The sequence below is a fragment of the Pseudophryne corroboree genome, chromosome 6 (genome assembly GCF_028390025.1).
Source record: "Pseudophryne corroboree isolate aPseCor3 chromosome 6, aPseCor3.hap2, whole genome shotgun sequence".
Taxonomy (NCBI): Eukaryota; Metazoa; Chordata; class Amphibia; order Anura; family Myobatrachidae; genus Pseudophryne; species Pseudophryne corroboree.
In genome coordinates, this window is record NC_086449.1 from 6,849,000 (window position 1) to 6,869,199 (window position 20,200).

At 48.2% G+C, this 20,200-nt stretch overlaps 1 protein-coding gene across 1 annotated transcript in view; it reads left to right on the forward strand.

Moving 5' to 3' along the window:
* Positions 1–269: 269 nt before the first annotated feature.
* The window catches only part of PCOLCE (procollagen C-endopeptidase enhancer), a 29,023-nt gene continuing 9,092 nt past the window's right edge, over positions 270–20,200 (forward strand). The window contains exons 1-3 of the mRNA XM_063930727.1: positions 270–474; positions 13,336–13,444; positions 19,101–19,359. Of these exons, the coding sequence (XP_063786797.1) occupies positions 392–474; positions 13,336–13,444; positions 19,101–19,359 (451 nt within the window). The 5' untranslated portion in view covers positions 270–391. The remainder of the gene's footprint in view (positions 475–13,335; positions 13,445–19,100; positions 19,360–20,200) is intronic.

The window sequence follows — 20,200 nt, forward strand, 5'->3', positions numbered from 1 at the left end:
TCTCCATCACTATTTTCCAGTAGCAGAATCACAGCAGATGCTGGGGTCTACGTGGCTGCGTTGCACAATCCCACCGACCTCCACAGCAGCCAGCGGCCCATCTGGAGTGCTTATAGGTGGGCCAGGAATGGGGAGTGGGCTGCTAGAGAGGAGACACTTGGCTCCAGTTGTACCAGAGCGGGAAGCCTGGAGTTTTCCAGAAAGCCCCTCATCCAATGGTCTGCGTGCTCCAGAGCGGTTACACTACACATCTGTTTCCCATCTCTGCCCCTCCCCCTGACCACCAAGCCTGACACTCACTCACATCTGCTCCTTTCATTGAGAGACAAGAGCTCCAGATACCCCCTGCTCCAACGTTCCCTGTCCCCCCAGCCTGCAGCCACTCCGCACCATGGGGAGCGGTCTCTTCCTCTGCCTGACTCTGTGCCTGGGGCTCTGCTGGGCTCAAGAGACCCCCACCACCAATTACACCAGGTGAGGGCTTCCTCTGCAGATATACACTATGTACTAACCTGTGTATAGCGACGCTCTGTGTCTCTCTCCATATTACTTGTGTATAGCACTCTCTCTCTCTCTCTCTCTCTCTCTCTCTCTCTATATATATATATATATATATACTGACTTGTGTACAGGACTCTAGGTCTATACATATATAATATCTCTTGGGTATGAATATATATATAGAGAGATTCAGCTGGCATAGTGGATGGCAGAGAGAGAGCCTATCTGTGCAGAGTTTGTATGTATCCCATGTGTTTGCGTGGGTGTCCCCTGGGTACTGTGATAGGGAATATAGAGTGTAAGCTCACGGGGGCAGATGTGAATGACACACTCTCTGTACAGCGCTGTGGTATATGTGTGGGTACTGTACTGTGATAGGGAATACAGAGTGTAAGCTCACGGGGGCAGGGGCTGATGTGAGTGACACACTCTCTGTACAGCGCTGTGGTATATGTGTGTGTACATGTGATAGGGTATACAGAGTGTAAGCTCACGGGGGCAGGGGCTGATGTGAGTGACAATCTCTGTACAGCGCTGTGGTATATGTGTGTACATGTGATAGGGAATACAGAGTGTAAGCTCACGGGGGCAGGGGCTGATATGAATGACACACTCTGTACAGCGCTGTGGTATATGTGTGTACATGTGACAGGGAATACAGAGTGTAAGCTCACGGGGGCAGGGGCTGATATGAATGACAATCTCTGTACAGCGCTGTGGTATATGTGTGTACATGTGACAGGGAATACAGAGTGTAAGCTCACGGGGGCAGGGGCTGATGTGAATGACACACACTCTGTACAGCGTTGTGGTATATGTGTGTACATGTGATAGGGAATACAGAGTGTAAGCTCACGGGGGCAGGGGCTGATGTGAATGACAATCTCTGTACAGCGCTGTGGTATATGTGTGTGTACATGTGATAGGGAATACAGAGTGTAAGCTCACGGGGGCAGGGGCTGATGTGAATGACAATCTCTGTACAGCGCTGTGGTATATGTGTGTTTACAATGTGATAGGGAATACAGAGTGTAAGCTCACGGGGGCAGGGGCTGATTTGAATGACAATCTCTGTACAGCGCTGTGGTATATGTGTGTGTACATGTGATAGGGAATACAGAGTGTAAACTCACGGGGGCAGGGGCTGATGTGAATGACACACTCTCTCTGTACAGTGCTGTGGTATATGTGTGTGTACATGTGACAGGGAATACAGAGTGTAAGCTCACGGGGGCAGCGGCTGATGTGAATGACACACTCTCTCTGTACAGCGCTGTGGTATATGTGTGTGTACATGTGATAGGGAATACAGAGTGTAAGCTCACGGGGGCAGCGGCTGATGTGAATGACACACTCTCTCTGCACAGCGCTGTGGTATATGTGTGTGTACATGTGACAGGGAATACAGAGTGTAAGCTCACGGGGGCAGCGGCTGATGTGAATGACAATCTCTGTACAGCGCTGTGGTATATGTGTGTGTACATGTGATAGGGAATACAGAGTGTAAGCTCACGGGGGCAGGGGCTGATGTGAATGACACACTCTCTCTGTACAGTGCTGTGGTATATGTGTGTGTACATGTGACAGGGAATACAGAGTGTAAGCTCACGGGGGCAGGGGCTGATGTGAATGACACACACTCTGTACAGCGTTGTGGTATATGTGTGTACATGTGACAGGGAATACAGAGTGTAAGCTCACGGGGGCAGGGGCTGATGTGAATTACACACTCTCTCTGTACAGCGCTGTGGTATATGTGTGTACATGTGATAGGGAATATAGAGTGTAAGCTCACGGGGACAGGGGCTGATGTGGATGACAGGAATATGCTCTGTGTACAGCGCTGTGGTATATGTGTGTATAAATGACTGGTAATGGCGTGGCAGCGAGCAGAGGACATAACCCATCAGGTCAGGGACGTATTTCTCCATACAGTAAATATTTATATACACTTTGTACTTGTAGTGTTTGCCTGCAGTCACCTCTCGGCAGGTAGTAGGTGACCGTATGTTGTGCCAGCCGCTGGGACCGGGCATCTATGGCTGGTTAGAGAGGTATCACCAGCGCGCCATGACCATTGCTGGCTGATAGGCTGGAGGATAGAGGGCAGTGTAGATGAGGCACGAGGCTCCTGGCCTCACCTCCCTTCTCTCCAGCCATGGGGCCAGGTAAGAAAGGAACCCTAACAGCGTTCCGAGTAATGAGCCTTTACCAATTGATAGGTGCCCCCACAAGTTTGTAGTCCAGGGCCACCACAGACCTTAATCCAGCCCTGCCCGTGATGCATTCTGGAGATTGGCCCCCGCAGCCACGGTTGCCAGCAGGGGGGACGGCTGGGCCCAGACCCAGAGGGGACCCACATACCAGTGGTGTGGATTGGAGAGCATCTCAGGCTGCCATAGAGAGACAGCGCCGGCTGCATTTTGAAATTGGAGCCGACTGCAAGCCAATGGTAGCTTGCGGACTGGCAGCTAATTAAGATCAGCCCCAGTGGCAGCTCCTGATTGGCTGCCGCTCTGCAAGCTCAGACTGGCTCGTGGCCGGCTCCAATTTTGAATTAATGTCCACATGTATATACTGCTGCACCTGTGTATAATGCCCACATGTATATACTGCTGCACCTGTGTATAATGCCCACATGTATATACTGCTGCACCTGTGTATAATGCCCACATGTATATACTGCTGCACCTGTGTATAACACGCACATGTATGTACTGCTGCACCTGTGTATAACACGCACATGTATATACTGCTGCACCTGTGTATAACACCTAGATGTATATACCACTGCACCTGTGTATAATGCACACATGTATATACTGCTGCACCTGTGTATAACACGCACATATATATACTGCTGCACATGTGTATAATGCACACATGTATACACTGCTGCACCTGTGTATAATGCCCACATGTATATACCGCTGCACCTGTGTATAATGCCCACATGTATATACTGCTGCACCTGTGTATAATGCCCACATGTATATACTGCTGCACCTGTGTATAATGCCCACATGTATATACTGCTGCACCTGTGTATAATGCCCACATGTATATACTGCTGCACCTGTGTATAACACGCACATGTATACACTGCTGCACCTGTGTATAATACCCACATGTATATATGCTGCACCTGTGTATAACACGCACATGTATATACTGCTGCACCTGTGTATACTGTCCACATGTATATACCACTGCACCTTTGTATAATGCCCATATGTATATACTGCTGCACCTGTGTATAATGCCCACATGTATATACTGCTGCACCTGCGTATAATGCCCACATGTATATACTGCTGCACCTGTGTATAATACACATGTATATACTGCTGCACCTGTGTATAATGCCCACATGTATAAACTGCTGCACCTGTGTATAATACACATGTATATACTGCTGCACCTGGGTATAATGCCCACATGAACCCTTTGTGCTCATATATTGTGTGTAAATCTGGCTCTGGTACTAGCCAGTGCCTCTTGAACCGTTTACCTCACCGCACGTCCCTGAGTGCTAGTTAAATTCCAACCCACCAAAAACAATAGCCCCCTAATGGAAAATATAATACACATTGGCCCCCACAGGAAAAATAAAACACATTCATCCGCACATTAATTTCGCCAGCTCCTCACAAACAAGTGATCTGTCAGGTGCTGTAATATGAATCGTGCTGGACCTAATTGCCTTGTGGGACGCATCCGGCCTGTGGGTCACAGTCATACAGACAACTGCGGGGCTTCCGGGTGGACCCGGCTACCAGCGCCGGGAAGTGCCAGATAGCCAGAGCAGGTGTCAGATGCCGGTTTGCATTCCACAGCGGGGTGTAAATCCAGGAAGCACAGCAGCCAGTATGAATGGGCTGGCAGGGCACTGTGAGGGGGGGCACGTGCCCGGCCCAGCGGGTTGTTTGAGGCACAATGGAATATAATGCATTCAGCAGGGAATAAATCTCATCTCTGCCCAACTGTACATATACGTGTTCTTACATTATAATATACCCCACACTGCAGAACTGCAGAACCTTCCTTTAACCCCCCCCCCTGCTGCGGTGATTCCTGGGTTCGGATGTAAGCAGAGCGTCTCAGAGGTCAGGCAGAATTAGGTGAGGTGACGGTCTGTGCCTCAATGCGAGCTGTGTACTGACTTGGCGCCCGTATAAAGGCCCCGCTGTCAGGGCGCACACAGGGCGCTCTGTATACTGTACTGACAGGCTTAATGGCCTATCTGTGTGAGGAGGGCGCTCGGTCGGAAATCCAGGAATTTACCTACAGTATGCGTACAGACGGGACAGTGAGTGTGGCCCGGGCACACTGCCCATACACTGCCCTCTGCCTGCACCCGATCTGTGTAGCTGTGGCACGGTGTGGCTGGTCTCCCGCCGTGAATGGGTTAATGGGAGAAGGGTGCTGCCCCCCTCGTAACCCGGACTACGTGGCAAGTGCCCAGGGCGGCTGACTGTGCGGCTGCCCGCTAACAGACCCCCCACCACCCCCCCATCCCAGACTGGACCCGATCCACCAAGTTATTTCCCCTATTTCATGATCTGTCCTTCCTGGCACACAGTACCACTCCTCCTGCTGTCTTATATACAGGAGTTATTTGGTATGTGCAGTGTGCTCCATCTACACAGTACCACCTACTTCATATTGTGGGAGCAATTCTCATTATCCTGTAGGCATGAACTGCCCAGTACCACTGCTCTTGGATGTCATTTTTAGTATGTGTTCTTCTTGTGCATATCGTAACAAATGCACAGTACTGCTCCTCTTTATCTGTGCTCAGTATCTCTTCCGAGTAGGTTTGGACATCTGCATAGTGTCACTTCTCTTGATCTGTGCCCAGTATCTGTTCCTAGTGTGTTTGTACAACTGCACAGTACAATTTCTGATGATCTGTGCCCAGTATCTGTTCCTAGTGTGTTTGTACAACTGCACAGTGCCACTTCTGATTATCTGTTCTCAGTATCCATTCCTAGGGGTATATTTACTAAAATTCGTATTTTTCTGAATGTGGTTAAAGTTCAAACACGAATGACATCGAATGTGTGAATTTGCAACTTTTTGAATTTTGTACGCCTCATTTACTATGCTGTCGTATTCTGCATTTTCGTTTTTTCCGATGTCGATGTAATTCGTAATTTCGGCCAGTGTTTTACGGGAGTGATTAGTAAAACACTGCCTGACTTAACACAATGAATCCCGGCCGGATCTGTGAGATCCGTGCAGGGCTTCATTGTGTACCTTAAAAAAGTGTTTAAAGAGTTAGAATTCACAAAAAAACAATGCGTGGGGTCCCTCCTCCTAAGCATAACCAGCCTCGGGCTCTTTGAGCCGGTCCTGGTTGAAAAAATATGGGGGGGGAAATTGACTGGGGATCCCCCATATTTAAACAACCAGCACCGGGCTCTGTGCCTGGTCCTGGTGCCAAAAATACGGGGGACAAAAAGCGTAGGGGTCCCCCGTATTTTTAACACCAGCACCGGGCTCCACTAGTCAGAGAGATAATGCCACAGCCGGGGGACACTTTTATATCGGTCCCTGCGGCCCTGGCATTACATACCCAACTAGTCACCCCTGCCCGGGGTACCCTGGAGGAGTGGGGACCCCTTAAATCAAGGCACCCAAGGGCCAGGGGTGAAGCCCGAGGCTGTCCCCCCCATCCAAGGGCGGCGGATGCTGGGCTGATAGCCAAGTGTAAAAAGAAGAATATTGTTTTTTTTTGTAGCAGTACTACAAGTCCCAGCAAGCCTCCCCGCAAGCTGGTACTTGGAGAACCACAAGTAACAGCATGCGGTGGAAAAATGGGCCCGCTGGTACCTGTAGTACTACTACAAAAAAAATACCCAACAAAAAACAGAACACACACACCGTGATAGTAAAACTTTATTACATACATGCATACCGACACACACATACTTATGTGTTTTTATAACTGCACAGTGCCACTTCTGATGATCTCTTCTCAGTATCTATTCCTCGTGTGTTTGTACAACTGCACAGTGCCACTTCTGATGATCTCTTCTCAGTATCTATTCCTCGTGTGTTTGTACAACTGCACAGTGCCACTTCTGATGATCTCTTCTCAGTATCTATTCCTCGTGTGTTTGTACAACTGCACAGTGCCACTTCTGATTATCTCTTCTCAGTATCTATTCCTCGTGTGTTTGTACAACTGCACAGTGCCACTTCTGATTATCTCTTCTCAGTATCTATTCCTCGTGTGTTTGTATAACTGCACAGTGCCACTTCTGATGATCTCTTCTCAGTATCTATTCCTCGTGTGTTTGTATAACTGCACAGTACCACTTCTGATGATCTCTTCTCAGTATCTATTCCTCGTGTGTTTGTATAACTGCACAGTGCCACTTCTGATGATCTCTTCTCAGTATCTATTCCTCGTGTGTTTGTATAACTGCACAGTGCCACTTCTGATGATCTCTTCTCAGTATCTATTCCTCGTGTGTTTGTATAACTGCACAGTGCCACTTCTGATGATCTCTTCTCAGTTTCTATTCCTCGTGTGTTTGTACAACTGCACAGTGCCACTTCTGATTATCTCTTCTCAGTATCTATTCCTCGTGTGTTTGTACAACTGCACAGTACCACTTCTGATGATCTCTTCTCAGTATCTATTCCTCGTGTGTTTGTATAACTGCACAGTACCACTTCTGATGATCTCTTCTCAGTATCTATTCCTCGTGTGTTTGTATAACTGCACAGTACCACTTCTGATGATCTCTTCTCAGTATCTATTCCTCGTGTGTTTGTACAACTGCACAGTGCCACTTCTGATGATCTCTTCTCAGTATCTATTCCTCGTGTGTTTGTACAACTGCACAGTACCACTTCTGATGATCTCTTCTCAGTATCTATTCCTCGTGTGTTTGTATAACTGCACAGTACCACTTCTGATGATCTCTTCTCAGTATCTATTCCTCGTGTGTTTGTATAACTGCACAGTACCACTTCTGATGATCTCTTCTCAATATCTATTCCTCGTGTGTTTGTATAACTGCACAGTGCCACTTCTGATGATCTCTTCTCAGTATCTATTCCTCGTGTGTTTGTATAACTGCACAGTGCCGCTTCTGATGATCTCTTCTCAGTATCTATTCCTCGTGTGTTTGTATAACTGCACAGTGCCACTTCTGATGATCTCTTCTTAGTATCTATTCCTCGTGTGTTTGTACAACTGCACAGTGCCACTTCTGATGATCTCTTCTCAGTATCTATTCCTCGTGTGTTTGTACAACTGCACAGTACCACTTCTGATTATCTCTTCTCAGTATCTATTCCTCGTGTGTTTGTACAACTGCACAGTGCCACTTCTGATGATCTCTTCTCAGTATCTATTCCTCGTGTGTTTGTACAACTGCACAGTGCCACTTCTGATGATCTCTTCTCAGTATCTATTCCTCGTGTGTTTGTACAACTGCACAGTGCCACTTCTGATGATCTCTTCTCAGTATCTATTCCTCGTGTGTTTGTATAACTGCACAGTACCACTTCTGATGATCTCTTCTCAGTATCTATTCCTCGTGTGTTTGTATAACTGCACAGTACCACTTCTGATGATCTCTTCTCAGTATCTATTCCTCGTGTGTTTGTATAACTGCACAGTGCCACTTCTGATGATCTCTTCTCAGTATCTATTCCTCGTGTGTTTGTATAACTGCACAGTACCACTTCTGATGATCTCTTCTCAGTATCTATTCCTCGTGTGTTTGTATAACTGCACAGTGCCACTTCTGATGATCTCTTCTCAGTATCTATTCCTCGTGTGTTTGTATAACTGCACAGTGCCACTTCTGATGATCTCTTCTCAGTATCTATTCCTCGTGTGTTTGTATAACTGCACAGTGCCACTTCTGATGATCTCTTCTCAGTATCTATTCCTCGTGTGTTTGTACAACTGCACAGTGCCACTTCTGATGATCTCTTCTCAGTATCTATTCCTCGTGTGTTTGTATAACTGCACAGTACCACTTCTGATGATCTCTTCTCAGTATCTATTCCTCGTGTGTTTGTACAACTGCACAGTGCCACTTCTGATGATCTCTTCTCAGTATCTATTCCTCGTGTGTTTGTATAACTGCACAGTGCCACTTCTGATGATCTCTTCTCAGTATCTATTCCTCGTGTGTTTGTACAACTGCACAGTGCCACTTCTGATGATCTCTTCTCAGTATCTATTCCTCGTGTGTTTGTATAACTGCACAGTGCCACTTCTGATTATCTCTTCTCAGTATCTATTCCTCGTGTGTTTGTACAACTGCACAGTGCCACTTCTGATGATCTCTTCTCAGTATCTATTCCTCGTGTGTTTGTATAACTGCACAGTACCACTTCTGATGATCTCTTCTCAGTATCTATTCCTCGTGTGTTTGTATAACTGCACAGTGCCACTTCTGATGATCTCTTCTCAGTATCTATTCCTCGTGTGTTTGTATAACTGCACAGTGCCACTTCTGATGATCTCTTCTCAGTATTTATTCCTCGTGTGTTTGTATAACTGCACAGTGCCACTTCTGATGATCTCTTCTCAGTATCTATTCCTCGTGTGTTTGTATAACTGCACAGTGCCGCTTCTGATGATCTCTTCTCAGTATTTATTCCTCGTGTGTTTGTATAACTGCACAGTGCCACTTCTGATGATCTCTTCTCAGTATCTATTCCTCGTGTGTTTGTACAACTGCACAGTGCCACTTCTGATGATCTCTTCTCAGTATCTATTCCTCGTGTGTTTGTACAACTGCACAGTGCCACTTCTGATGATCTCTTCTCAGTATCTATTCCTCGTGTGTTTGTATAACTGCACAGTGCCACTTCTGATGATCTCTTCTCAGTATTTATTCCTCGTGTGTTTGTATAACTGCACAGTACCACTTCTGATGATCTCTTCTCGTCATCTTCTGGATGACGCACACAAATACACATTATTATCTCATGTCGACCTTTTGACCTGTCGACCTAGAACATCTCGACCTAGAGACCCTGTCTACCTAGTTACTCTCGACCTAGAGACCGGATACCATTATATAGATATACAATAAATAAATGTGTATTACAAGTCCCCCTGAACCGGTCACATACAATGGTTGCATACATACATATATCACTGTGTACAGTCTTTCTGGCTACTGGGTCTCACCCCTGTCCTTGGCGCCACTAATACTGGTCAGTACTATATACCGGCCAGCAGGCGTCCTGATCACATGACCTGTATAAAGCCTTCTCCAGTCCTCAGGGCAGAGCCGGCCCTAACCAATATGATGCCCTAGGCAAGATTTTGGCTGGTGCCCCCTAGCACTGCCGCTAGTTGATGCCTGGCATGAGTCAGCTGGCAGCTCTGCTAACGTCGGGCGCCTTTTGTTTATGAAAATGCATCTTATTTGCATTACTATGTGGCTAGGATGCACAAGCAGCTTCTGCTGATTAAAATGATATGCAGCATGCCTATATTCTGTGTGCAACTGTGGCTGTATCTGCATACAAAATGCTACATTACAGTGATTTCCAGGAATACACGCAATGTAGCATTTCGTATGCAGATACAGCCGCAGTCACACACAGAATATAGGCATGCTGCATATCATTTTAATCAGCAGAAGCTGCTGGTGCCCCTACGCATACCAAATGCCCTAGGCATTTGCCTAGTTTGCCTATGCCTAAGGCCGGCTCTGCCTCAGGGAAACCCAGCAGTGCATGTTTTCCAGGACTCCTCGCAGAGAGGCCCATTTATCATCCTAACAAGTGTGATGATCCCCTGAGAAGAGGTGCTCCCGTAACCCGTGTTATTCTGTCCTCGCTCGTGGTCACGCCCTCATTTCCCCTCCCGTTCTCCACATCTATATATATAACGTAATAACACGGCTGGGTAAAACCAGAAAAGTGTGGTATCCAGGGCGCAGAGCCGATCCCAGAGCTACCCTCTGTCAGCGTCTGTCGTTACTGTCTGTCCCTCTGTGTATATATCTGTCCATCTATGGGGTAAATTTACTAAGGTGGGAGTTTTTTAGAACTGGTGATGCTGCTCACCGCAACCAATCAGATTCTACTTAACATTTATCTAGCTGCTTCTAGAAGATAATAGACAGAATCTTATTGGTTGCTATGGGCAACATCACCAGTTCTAAAAATCTCCCACCTTAGTAAATTTACCCCTATATATCACCACAAAGACAGAATCATGCACCTCTGGCTAGTTATCAGACAGAACGCAGCTTATCAGGAACCTAGGACATCACTGAGGTATAACACGGTAGGTGTAGTGCCCTCTGGTGTTTGTACAAGGTATAACACTGTAGGTGTAGCGCCCTCTGGTGTTTGTACAAGGTATAACACTGTAGGTGTAGCGCCCTCTGGTGTTTGTACAAGGTATAACGCTGTAGGTCTAGCGCCCTCTGGTGTTTGTAGAAGGTATAACACTCTAGGTGTGGCGCCCTCTGGTGTTTGTACAAGGTATAACACTTTAGGTGTAGCGCCCTCTGGTGTTTGTACAAGGTATAACGCTGTAGGTCTAGCGCCCTCTGGTGTTTGTACAAGGTATAACACTCTAGGTGTGGCGCCCTCTGGTGTTTGTACGAGGTATAACACTGTAGGTCTAGCGCCCTCTGGTGTTTGTACAAGGTATAACGCTGTAGGTCTAGCGCCCTCTGGTGTTTGTACAAGGTATAACACTCTAGGTGTGGCGCCCTCTGGGGGTTTATACAAGGTATAACAATGTAGGTGTAGCGCCCTCTGGTGTTTATACAAGGGATAACACTGTAAGTGTAGCGCCCTCTGGTGTTTGTACAATGTATAACACTGTAGGTGTAGTGCCCTCTGGCGTTTGACAATGTATAACACTGTAGGTGTAGTGCCTTCTGGTGTTTGTGCAAGTTATAAAACTGAAGGTGTGGCACCCTCTGGTGTTTGTACAAGGAATAACAGTGTAGGTCTAGCGCCCTCTGGTGTTTGTACAAGGTATAACACTGTAGGTGTAGCATCCTCTGGTGTTTGTACCAGGTATAATACTGTAGGTCTAGCGCCCTCTGGTGTTTGTACAAAGTATAACACTGTAGGTGTAGTGCCCTCTGGTGTTTGTACAAGGTATAACACTGTAGGTGCAGCGCCCTCTGGTGTTTGTACAAAGTATAACACTGTAGGTCTAGCGGCCTCTGGTGTTTGTACAAGGTATAACACTGTAGGTGTAGCACCCTCTGGCGTTTGTACAAGGTATAACACTGTAGGTGTAGTGCCTTCTGGTGTTTGTGCAAGTTATAAAACTGAAGGTGTGGCGCCCTCTGGTGTTTGTACAAGGAATAACAGTGTAGGTCTAGCGCCCTCTGGTGTTTGTACAAGGTATAACACTGTAGGTGTAGCGCCCTCTGGTGTTTGTACAAGGAATAACACTGTAGGTGTAGCGCCCACTGGTGTTTGTACAAGGTATAACACTGTAGGTGTAGCGCCCTCTGGTGTTTGTACACGGTAGAACACTGTAGATGTAGCGCCCTCTGGTGTTTGTACAAGGTATAACACTGTAGGTGTAGCACCCTCTGGTGTTTGTACAAGGTATAACACTGTAGGTCTAGCGCCCTCTGGTGTTTGTACAAGGTGTACCACTGTAGGTGTAGCACCCTCTGGTGTTTGTACAAGGTATAACACTGTAGGTGTAGTGCCATCTGATGTTTGTACAAGGTATAACACTGTAGGTGTAGCACCCTCCTGTGTTTGTACAAGGTATAGCACTGTAGGTGTAGTGCCCTCTGGTGTTTGTACAAGGTATAACACTGTAGGTCTAGCGCCCTCTGGTGTTTGTACAAGGTACAACACTGTAGGTGTAGCACCCTCCTGTGTTTGTACATGGTATAACACAGTAGATGTAGCGCCCTCCGGTGTTTGTAGAAGGTATAACACTATAGGTATAGCCGCCTCTGGTATTTGTACAAGGTATAGCACTGTAGGTGTAGTGCCCTCTGGTGTTTGTACAAGGTATAACACGGTAGGTGTAGTGCCCTCTGGTGTTTATACAAAGTATAACACCGTAGGTCTAGTGCCCTCTGGTGTTTGTACAAGGTATAACACTGTAGGTGTGGCGCCCTCTGGTGTTTATACAAAGTATAACACTGTAGGTCTAGCGCCCTCTGGTGTTTGTACAAGGTAGAACACTGTAGGTGTAGCGCACTCTGGTGTTTGTACAAGGTATAACACTGTAGGTGTAGCACCCTCTGGTGTTTGTAGAAGGTATAACACTGTAGGTGTAGCGCACTCTGGTGTTTGTACAAGGTATAACACTGTAGGTGTAGCACCCTCTGGTGTTTGTAGAAGGTATAACATTGTAGGTGTGGCGCCCTCTGGTGTTTGTACAAGGTATAGCACTGTAGGTGTAGCGCCCTCTGGTGTTTGTACAAGGTATAACACTGTAGGTGTAGCGCCCTCTGGTGTTTGCACAAGGTATAACACTGTAGGTGTAGCGCCCTCTGGTGTTTGTACAAGGTATAACACTGTAGGTGTAGTGCCATCTGATGTTTGTACAAGGTATAACACTGTAGGTGTAGTGCCATCTGATGTTTGTACAAGGTGTACCACTGTAGGTGTAGCACCCTCTGGTGTTTGTACAAGGTATAACACTGTAGGTGTAGTGCCATCTGATGTTTGTACAAGGTATAACACTGTAGGTGTAGCACCCTCTGGTGTTTGTAGAAGGTATAACACTGTAGGTCTGGCGCCCTCTGGTGATTGTACAAGGAACTATTTTACGTGCATAGTACAGGATAAACACTGTGAGCGGGGTGATTGTATCTCTCATACTATCCTCTTCTCTCCCACATTTAGGCCGGTGTTTCTGTGCGGCGGAGACATCACTGGAGATTCTGGCTACATTGCCAGCGAGGGATTCCCTAATTATTATCCTCACAGTAAGAAATGTGTCTGGAACATCAAGGTAAGGAGAGACTGCGCTAGGGGAGTGTGACTGGGAGAGAGCGCTGCGAGACAGAGAGAGAGCGCTGTGAGACAGAGAGAGTGCTGTAAGACAGAGAGACAGAGAGAGAGCGCTGAGAGACAGAGAGAGAGCGCTGAGAGACAGAGAGAGAGCGCTGAGAGACAGAGAGAGAGTGCTGAGAGACAGAGAGAGAGAGAGCGCCGTGCGACAGAGATAGAGCACCGTGAGACAGAGAGAGAGCACCGTGAGACAGAGAGAGAGCACCGTGAGATAGAGAGAGAGCGCTGTGAGACAGAGAGAGAGCACCATGAGACAGAGAGAGAGAGGGCGCTGTGAGACAGAGAGAGAGTGCCGTGGTACATAGAGAGAGCACCGTGAGACAGAGAGAGAGCGTCGTGGTACAGAGAGAGAGAGCGCTGTGAGACAGAGAGAGAGAGACTGTATGTAGGTGAGGTCTGAGGCGCTCAGAGACGGTGACATACTAGAGAGAATATCAGGAGACAGAGAGAGAGTGCCGTGAGACAGAGAGAGACAGAGCTGTGAGATAGATAGAGAGAGACAGATAGAGACTGTATGTAGGTGAGGTCTGAGGAGCTCAGAGACGGTGACAGGAGACAGAGAGAGAGAGCGCTGTGAGACAGAGAGAGAGAGACTGTATGTTGGTGAGGTCTGAGGAGCTCAGAGACGGTGACAGGAGACAGAGAGAGAGAGCGCTGTGAGACAGAGAGAGAGAGACTGTATGTAGGTGAGGTCTGAGGCGCTCAGAGACGGTGACATACTAGAGAGAATATCAGGAGACAGAGAGAGACAGCGATGTGTGAGAGAGACTGTATGTAGGTGAGGTCTGAGGCGCTCAGAGACAGTGACACACTAGAGAGAATATCAGGAGACAGAGAGAGAGTGCCGTGAGACAGAGAGAGACAGCGCTGTGTGAGAGAGACTGCATGTAGGTGAGGTCTGAGGCGCTCAGAGACGGTGACACTAGAGAGAATATCAGGAGACAGAGAGAGAGTGCCGTGAGACAGAGAGAGACAGCGCTGTGTGAGAGAGACTGTATGTAGGTGAGGTCTGAGGCGCTCAGAGACGGTGACACTAGAGAGAATATCAGGAGACAGAGAGAGAGTGCCGTGAGACAGAGAGAGACAGCGCTGTGTGAGAGAGACTGTATGTAGGTGAGGTCTGAGGCGCTCAGAGACGGTGACACTAGAGAGAATATCAGGAGACAGAGAGAGAGTGCCGTGAGACAGAGAGAGACAGCGCTGTGTGAGAGAGACTGTATGTAGGTGAGGTCTGAGGCGCTCAGAGACGGTGACACTAGAGAGAATATCAGGAGACAGAGAGAGAGTGCCGTGAGACAGAGAGAGACAGCGCTGTGTGAGAGAGACTGTATGTAGGTGAGGTCTGAGGCGCTCAGAGACGGTGACACTAGAGAGAATATCAGGAGACAGATTGCGGGATGCACTAGAGGAAAGATGCGGTAAAACCCCTGTTTTCTGGGTATCTACCGCATTTCCATACGGTCGCCAGGGTTTCGGTGCGGAGGGTAATTCCAGTTACCCCATATACAACGCAGCCCCGGCAGCCCTTATTTATTATTATTACTACCAGGTATTTATATAGCGCACACATATTCCGCAGCGCTGTACAGAGAATTATTTGGCCATTCCCATAAGTCCCTGCCCCAGTGGAGCTTACACTCTATATTCCCCACCACATGTACACGCACACACATTCACACTAGGGTTCATTTTTGGAAGACCCAATTAACCAACGCAAGCATGGAGAGAACATACAAACTCCACACAATTAAGGCCATGGTGGGAATCAAACCCACGACCTCATTGCTGTGAGACAGTAATGCTACCCACTACACCATCCGTGCTGCCCTTACAGCACATTGCAGGGATGAGCTCTGTTTGGAGCCCCTCTCCCTACGGGGGCAGAATAATACGTTCATCCAATGCGATCACATTCTGCAATTCCATCCTGGGTACTAATATCGCACACAGATCACACTGCACAGGCCATCTATGATACATGGGCTCCAGAGAGAGAAACGGGTACATTTACTAAGATGGGAGTTCTATGTAAGATGGGACGTTGCCCATAGCAACCAACCAGATTCTACTTCTCATGGAACCAAAGAGAGAGAGGAGAGTTAGAGAGAGAGAGAGAGAGAGAGAGAGAGATAGAGAGGGAGAGAGAGAAGGAGGAGAGATAAGTAGGGAGAGATAAAGAGAGGGGGGGGGGAGGAGACAGAGAAAGAGGAAAGACGACAGGAAGAGGGAAAGAGAAAGAGAGGGAGAGATAGAAAGAGGGAGAGGAGAGGTAGGTAGAGACATAGGTACAGAGAGAGAAAGAGGAAGGAAGACAGGAAGAGGAGAAGAGAAAGAAAGAAAGAAAGAGAGGGAGAGATAAATAGAGAGGGAGAGAGAGATAAATAGAGAGGGAGAGAGAGAAGGAGGAGAGATATGTAGGGAGAGATAAAGGGGTACATTTACTAAGCAGTGATAAGAGCGGAGAAGTTAGCCAGTGGAGAAGTTGCCCATGGCAACCAATCAGCACTGAAGTAACATCTATAATTTGCATACTATAAAATGATACAGAGCTGCTGATTGGTTGATGGGGAAATTTCTCCACTGGCTCACTTCTCCGCTCTTTTCACTGCTTAGTAAATGTTCCCCAAAGAGAGGGAGGGAAAAGGAGAGAGAGAAAGAGGAAGGACGACAGGAAGAGGGAAAGAGAAAGAGAGGGAGAGATAGAAAGAGGGAGAGGAGAGGTAGGTAGAGACATAGGTACAGAGAGAGAAAGAGGAAGGAAGACAGGAAGAGGAGAAGAGAAAGAGAGGGAGAGATAGAAAGAGGGAGAGGAGAGGTAGGTAGAGACATAGGTACAGAGAGAGAAAGAGGAAGGAAGACAGGAAGAGGAGAAGAGAAAGAGAGGGAGAGATAGAAAGAGGGAGAGGAGAGGTAGGTAGAGACATAGGTACAGAGAGAGAAAGAGGAAGGAAGACAGGAAGAGGAGAAGAGAAAGAGAGGGAGAGATAGAAAGAGGGAGAGGAGAGGTAGGTAGAGACATAGGTACAGAGAGAGAAAGAGGAAGGAAGACAGGAAGAGGAGAAGAGAAAGAGAGGGAGAGATAGAAAGAGGGAGAGGTAGGTAGAGACATAGGTAGGAAGAGGAAGGAAGACAGGAAGAGGAGAAGATAAAGAGAGGGAGAGATAGAAAGAGGGAGAGGAGAGGTAGGTAGAGACATAGGTACAGAGAGAGAAAGAGGAAGGAAGACAGGAAGAGGAGAAGAGAAAGAGAGGGAGAGATAGAAAGAGGGAGAGGAGAGGTAGGTAGAGACATAGGTACAGAGAGAGAAAGAGGAAGGAAGACAGGAAGAGGAGAAGAGAAAGAGAGGGAGAGATAGAAAGAGGGAGAGGAGAGGTAGGTAGAGACATAGGTACAGAGAGAGAAAGAGGAAGGAAGACAGGAAGAGGAGAAGAGAAAGAGAGGGAGAGATAGAAAGAGGGAGAGGAGAGGTAGGTAGAGACATAGGTACAGAGAGAGAAAGAGGAAGGAAGACAGGAAGAGGGGAAGAGAAAGAGAGGGAGAGATAGAAAGAGGGAGAGGAGAGGTAGGTAGAGACATAGGTACAGAGAGAGAAAGAGGAAGGAAGACAGGAAGAGGAGAAGAGAAAGAGAGGGAGAGATAGAAAGAGGGAGAGGAGAGGTAGGTAGAGACATAGGTACAGAGAGAGAAAGAGGAAGGAAGACAGGAAGAGGAGAAGAGAAAGAGAGGGAGAGATAGAAAGAGGGAGAGGAGAGGTAGGTAGAGACATAGGTACAGAGAGAGAAAGAGGAAGGAAGACAGGAAGAGGAGAAGAGAAAGAGAGGGAGAGATAGAAAGAGGGAGAGGTAGGTAGAGACATAGGTAGGAAGAGGAAGGAAGACAGGAAGAGGAGAAGATAAAGAGAGGGAGAGATAGAAAGAGGGAGAGGAGAGGTAGGTAGAGACATAGGTACAGAGAGAGAAAGAGGAAGGAAGACAGGAAGAGGAGAAGAGAAAGAGAGGGAGAGATAGAAAGAGGGAGAGGAGAGGTAGGTAGAGACATAGGTACAGAGAGAGAAAGAGGAAGGAAGACAGGAAGAGGAGAAGAGAAAGAGAGGGAGAGATAGAAAGAGGGAGAGGAGAGGTAGGTAGAGACATAGGTACAGAGAGAGAAAGAGGAAGGAAGACAGGAAGAGGGGAAGAGAAAGAGAGGGAGAGATAGAAAGAGGGAGAGGAGAGGTAGGTAGAGACATAGGTACAGAGAGAGAAAGAGGAAGGAAGACAGGAAGAGGAGAAGAGAAAGAGAGGGAGAGATAGAAAGAGGGAGAGGAGAGGTAGGTAGAGACATAGGTACAGAGAGAGAAAGAGGAAGGAAGACAGGAAGAGGAGAAGAGAAAGAGAGGGAGAGATAGAAAGAGGGAGAGGAGAGGTAGGTAGAGACATAGGTACAGAGAGAGAAAGAGGAAGGAAGACAGGAAGAGGAGAAGAGAAAGAGAGGGAGAGATAGAAAGAGGGAGAGGTAGGTAGAGACATAGGTAGGAAGAGGAAGGAAGACAGGAAGAGGAGAAGATAAAGAGAGGGAGAGATAGAAAGAGGGAGAGGAGAGGTAGGTAGAGACATAGGTACAGAGAGAGAAAGAGGAAGGAAGACAGGAAGAGGAGAAGATAAAGAGAGGGAGAGATAGAAAGAAGGAGAGGAGAGGTAGGTAGAGACATAGGTACAGAGAGAGAAAGAGGAAGGAAGACAGGAAGAGGGGAAGAGAAAGAGAGGGAGAGATAGAAAGAGGGGGAGGAGAGGTAGGTAGAGACATAGGTACAGAGAGAGAAAGAGGAAGGAAGACAGGAAGAGGAGAAGAGAAAGAGAGGGAGAGATAGAAAGAGGGAGAGGAGAGGTAGGTAGAGACATAGGTACAGAGAGAGAAAGAGGAAGGAAGACAGGAAGAGGGAAAGAGAAAGAGAGGGAGAGATAGAAAGAGGGAGAGGAGAGGTAGGTAGAGACATAGGTACAGAGAGAGAAAGAGGAAGGAAGACAGGAAGAGGGGAAGAGAAAGAGAGGGAGAGATAGAAAGAGGGAGAGGAGAGGTAGGTAGAGACATAGGTACAGAGAGAGAAAGAGGAAGGAAGACAGGAAGAGGAGAAGAGAAAGAGAGGGAGAGATAGATAGAGAGAGGGAGAGGTAGGTAGAGACATAGGTAGGAAGAGGAAGGAAGACAGGAAGAGGAGAAGATAAAGAGAGGGAGAGATAGAAAGAGGGAGAGGAGAGGTAGGTAGAGACATAGGTACAGAGAGAGAAAGAGGAAGGAAGACAGGAAGAGGAGAAGAGAAAGAGAGGGAGAGATAGAAAGAGGGAGAGGAGAGGTAGGTAGAGACATAGGTACAGAGAGAGAAAGAGGAAGGAAGACAGGAAGAGGAGAAGAGAAAGAGAGGGAGAGATAGAAAGAGGGGGAGTGAGAGACATAGGTAGAGAGAGAGTGAGCGGGAGTGAAAGAGAGGGACAGAGAAGGAGGAGAGATAAGCGGTCAGGGAGGAAGGCCGGAGGAATGAGAGGGTGACAGAGCGTCAGATGCAGAGAATACGGCGCAGGGGGCGGAGATGTGATAACAATGTGACGTCTCTGTCTCAGGTCCCGGAGGATCATATAGTGATACTGTCCTTCCGTGTGCTGGACATGGAGTCAGACCCCACCTGCCGCTACGACTATCTCAACGTGTACAACGGGCGCAGCGAGAGCTCCCAGCGGCTGGCGCGTTTGTGCGGGACATTCCGCCCCGGTGCTCTCATGTCTACCGGCCCTGAAATGATGCTGGAGATGGGGACTGATGAAGGAAGCGGAGGACGGGGCTTCCTAGCCTGGTACAGTGCCGGAGCCCCTCATCTCAATGGTAAGACACTGGCTGGAGGATTGCTCCTCCCCCCGCAGGGTGACACAGACAGAAGGGAGCTATGTGCCTGCCCCTCCCCCTGCAGGGTGACACAGTGACACAGACAGAAGGGAGGTATGTGCCTCCCCCTCCCCCTGCAGGGTGACACAGTGACACAGACAGAGGGGAGCTATGAGCCTGCCCCTCCCCCTGCAGGGTGACACAGTGACACAGACAGAAGGGAGCTATGAGTATGTCGCTCCCCCTGCAGGGTGACACAGTGACACAGACAGAAGGGAGCTATGAGTATGTCGCTCCCCCTGCAGGGTGACACAGACAGAGGGGAGCTATGAGCCTGTCGCTCCCCCTGCAGGGTGACACAGTGACACAGACAGAAGGGAGCTATGAGCCTGTCGCTCCCCCTGCAGGGTGACACAGTGACACAGACAGAAGGGAGCTATGAGTATGTCCCTCCCCCTGCAGGGTGACACAGTGACACAGACAGAAGGGAGCTATGAGCCTGCCCCTCCCCCTGCAGGGTGACACAGTGACACAGACAGAAGGGAGCTATGAGCCTGCCCCTCCCCCTGCAGGGTGACATAGACAGAAGGGAGCTATGTGCCTCCCCCTCCCCCTGCAGGGTGACACAGTGACACAGACAGAAGGGAGCTATGAGTATGTCGCTCCCCCTGCAGGGTGACACAGTGACACAGACAGAGGGGAGCTATGAGCCTGCCCCTCCCCCTGCAGGGTGACACAATGACACAGACAGAAGGGAGCTATGAGCCTGTCGCTCCCCCTGCAGGGTGACACAGGGACACAGACAGAAGGGAGCTATGAGCCTGCCCCTCCCCCTGCAGGG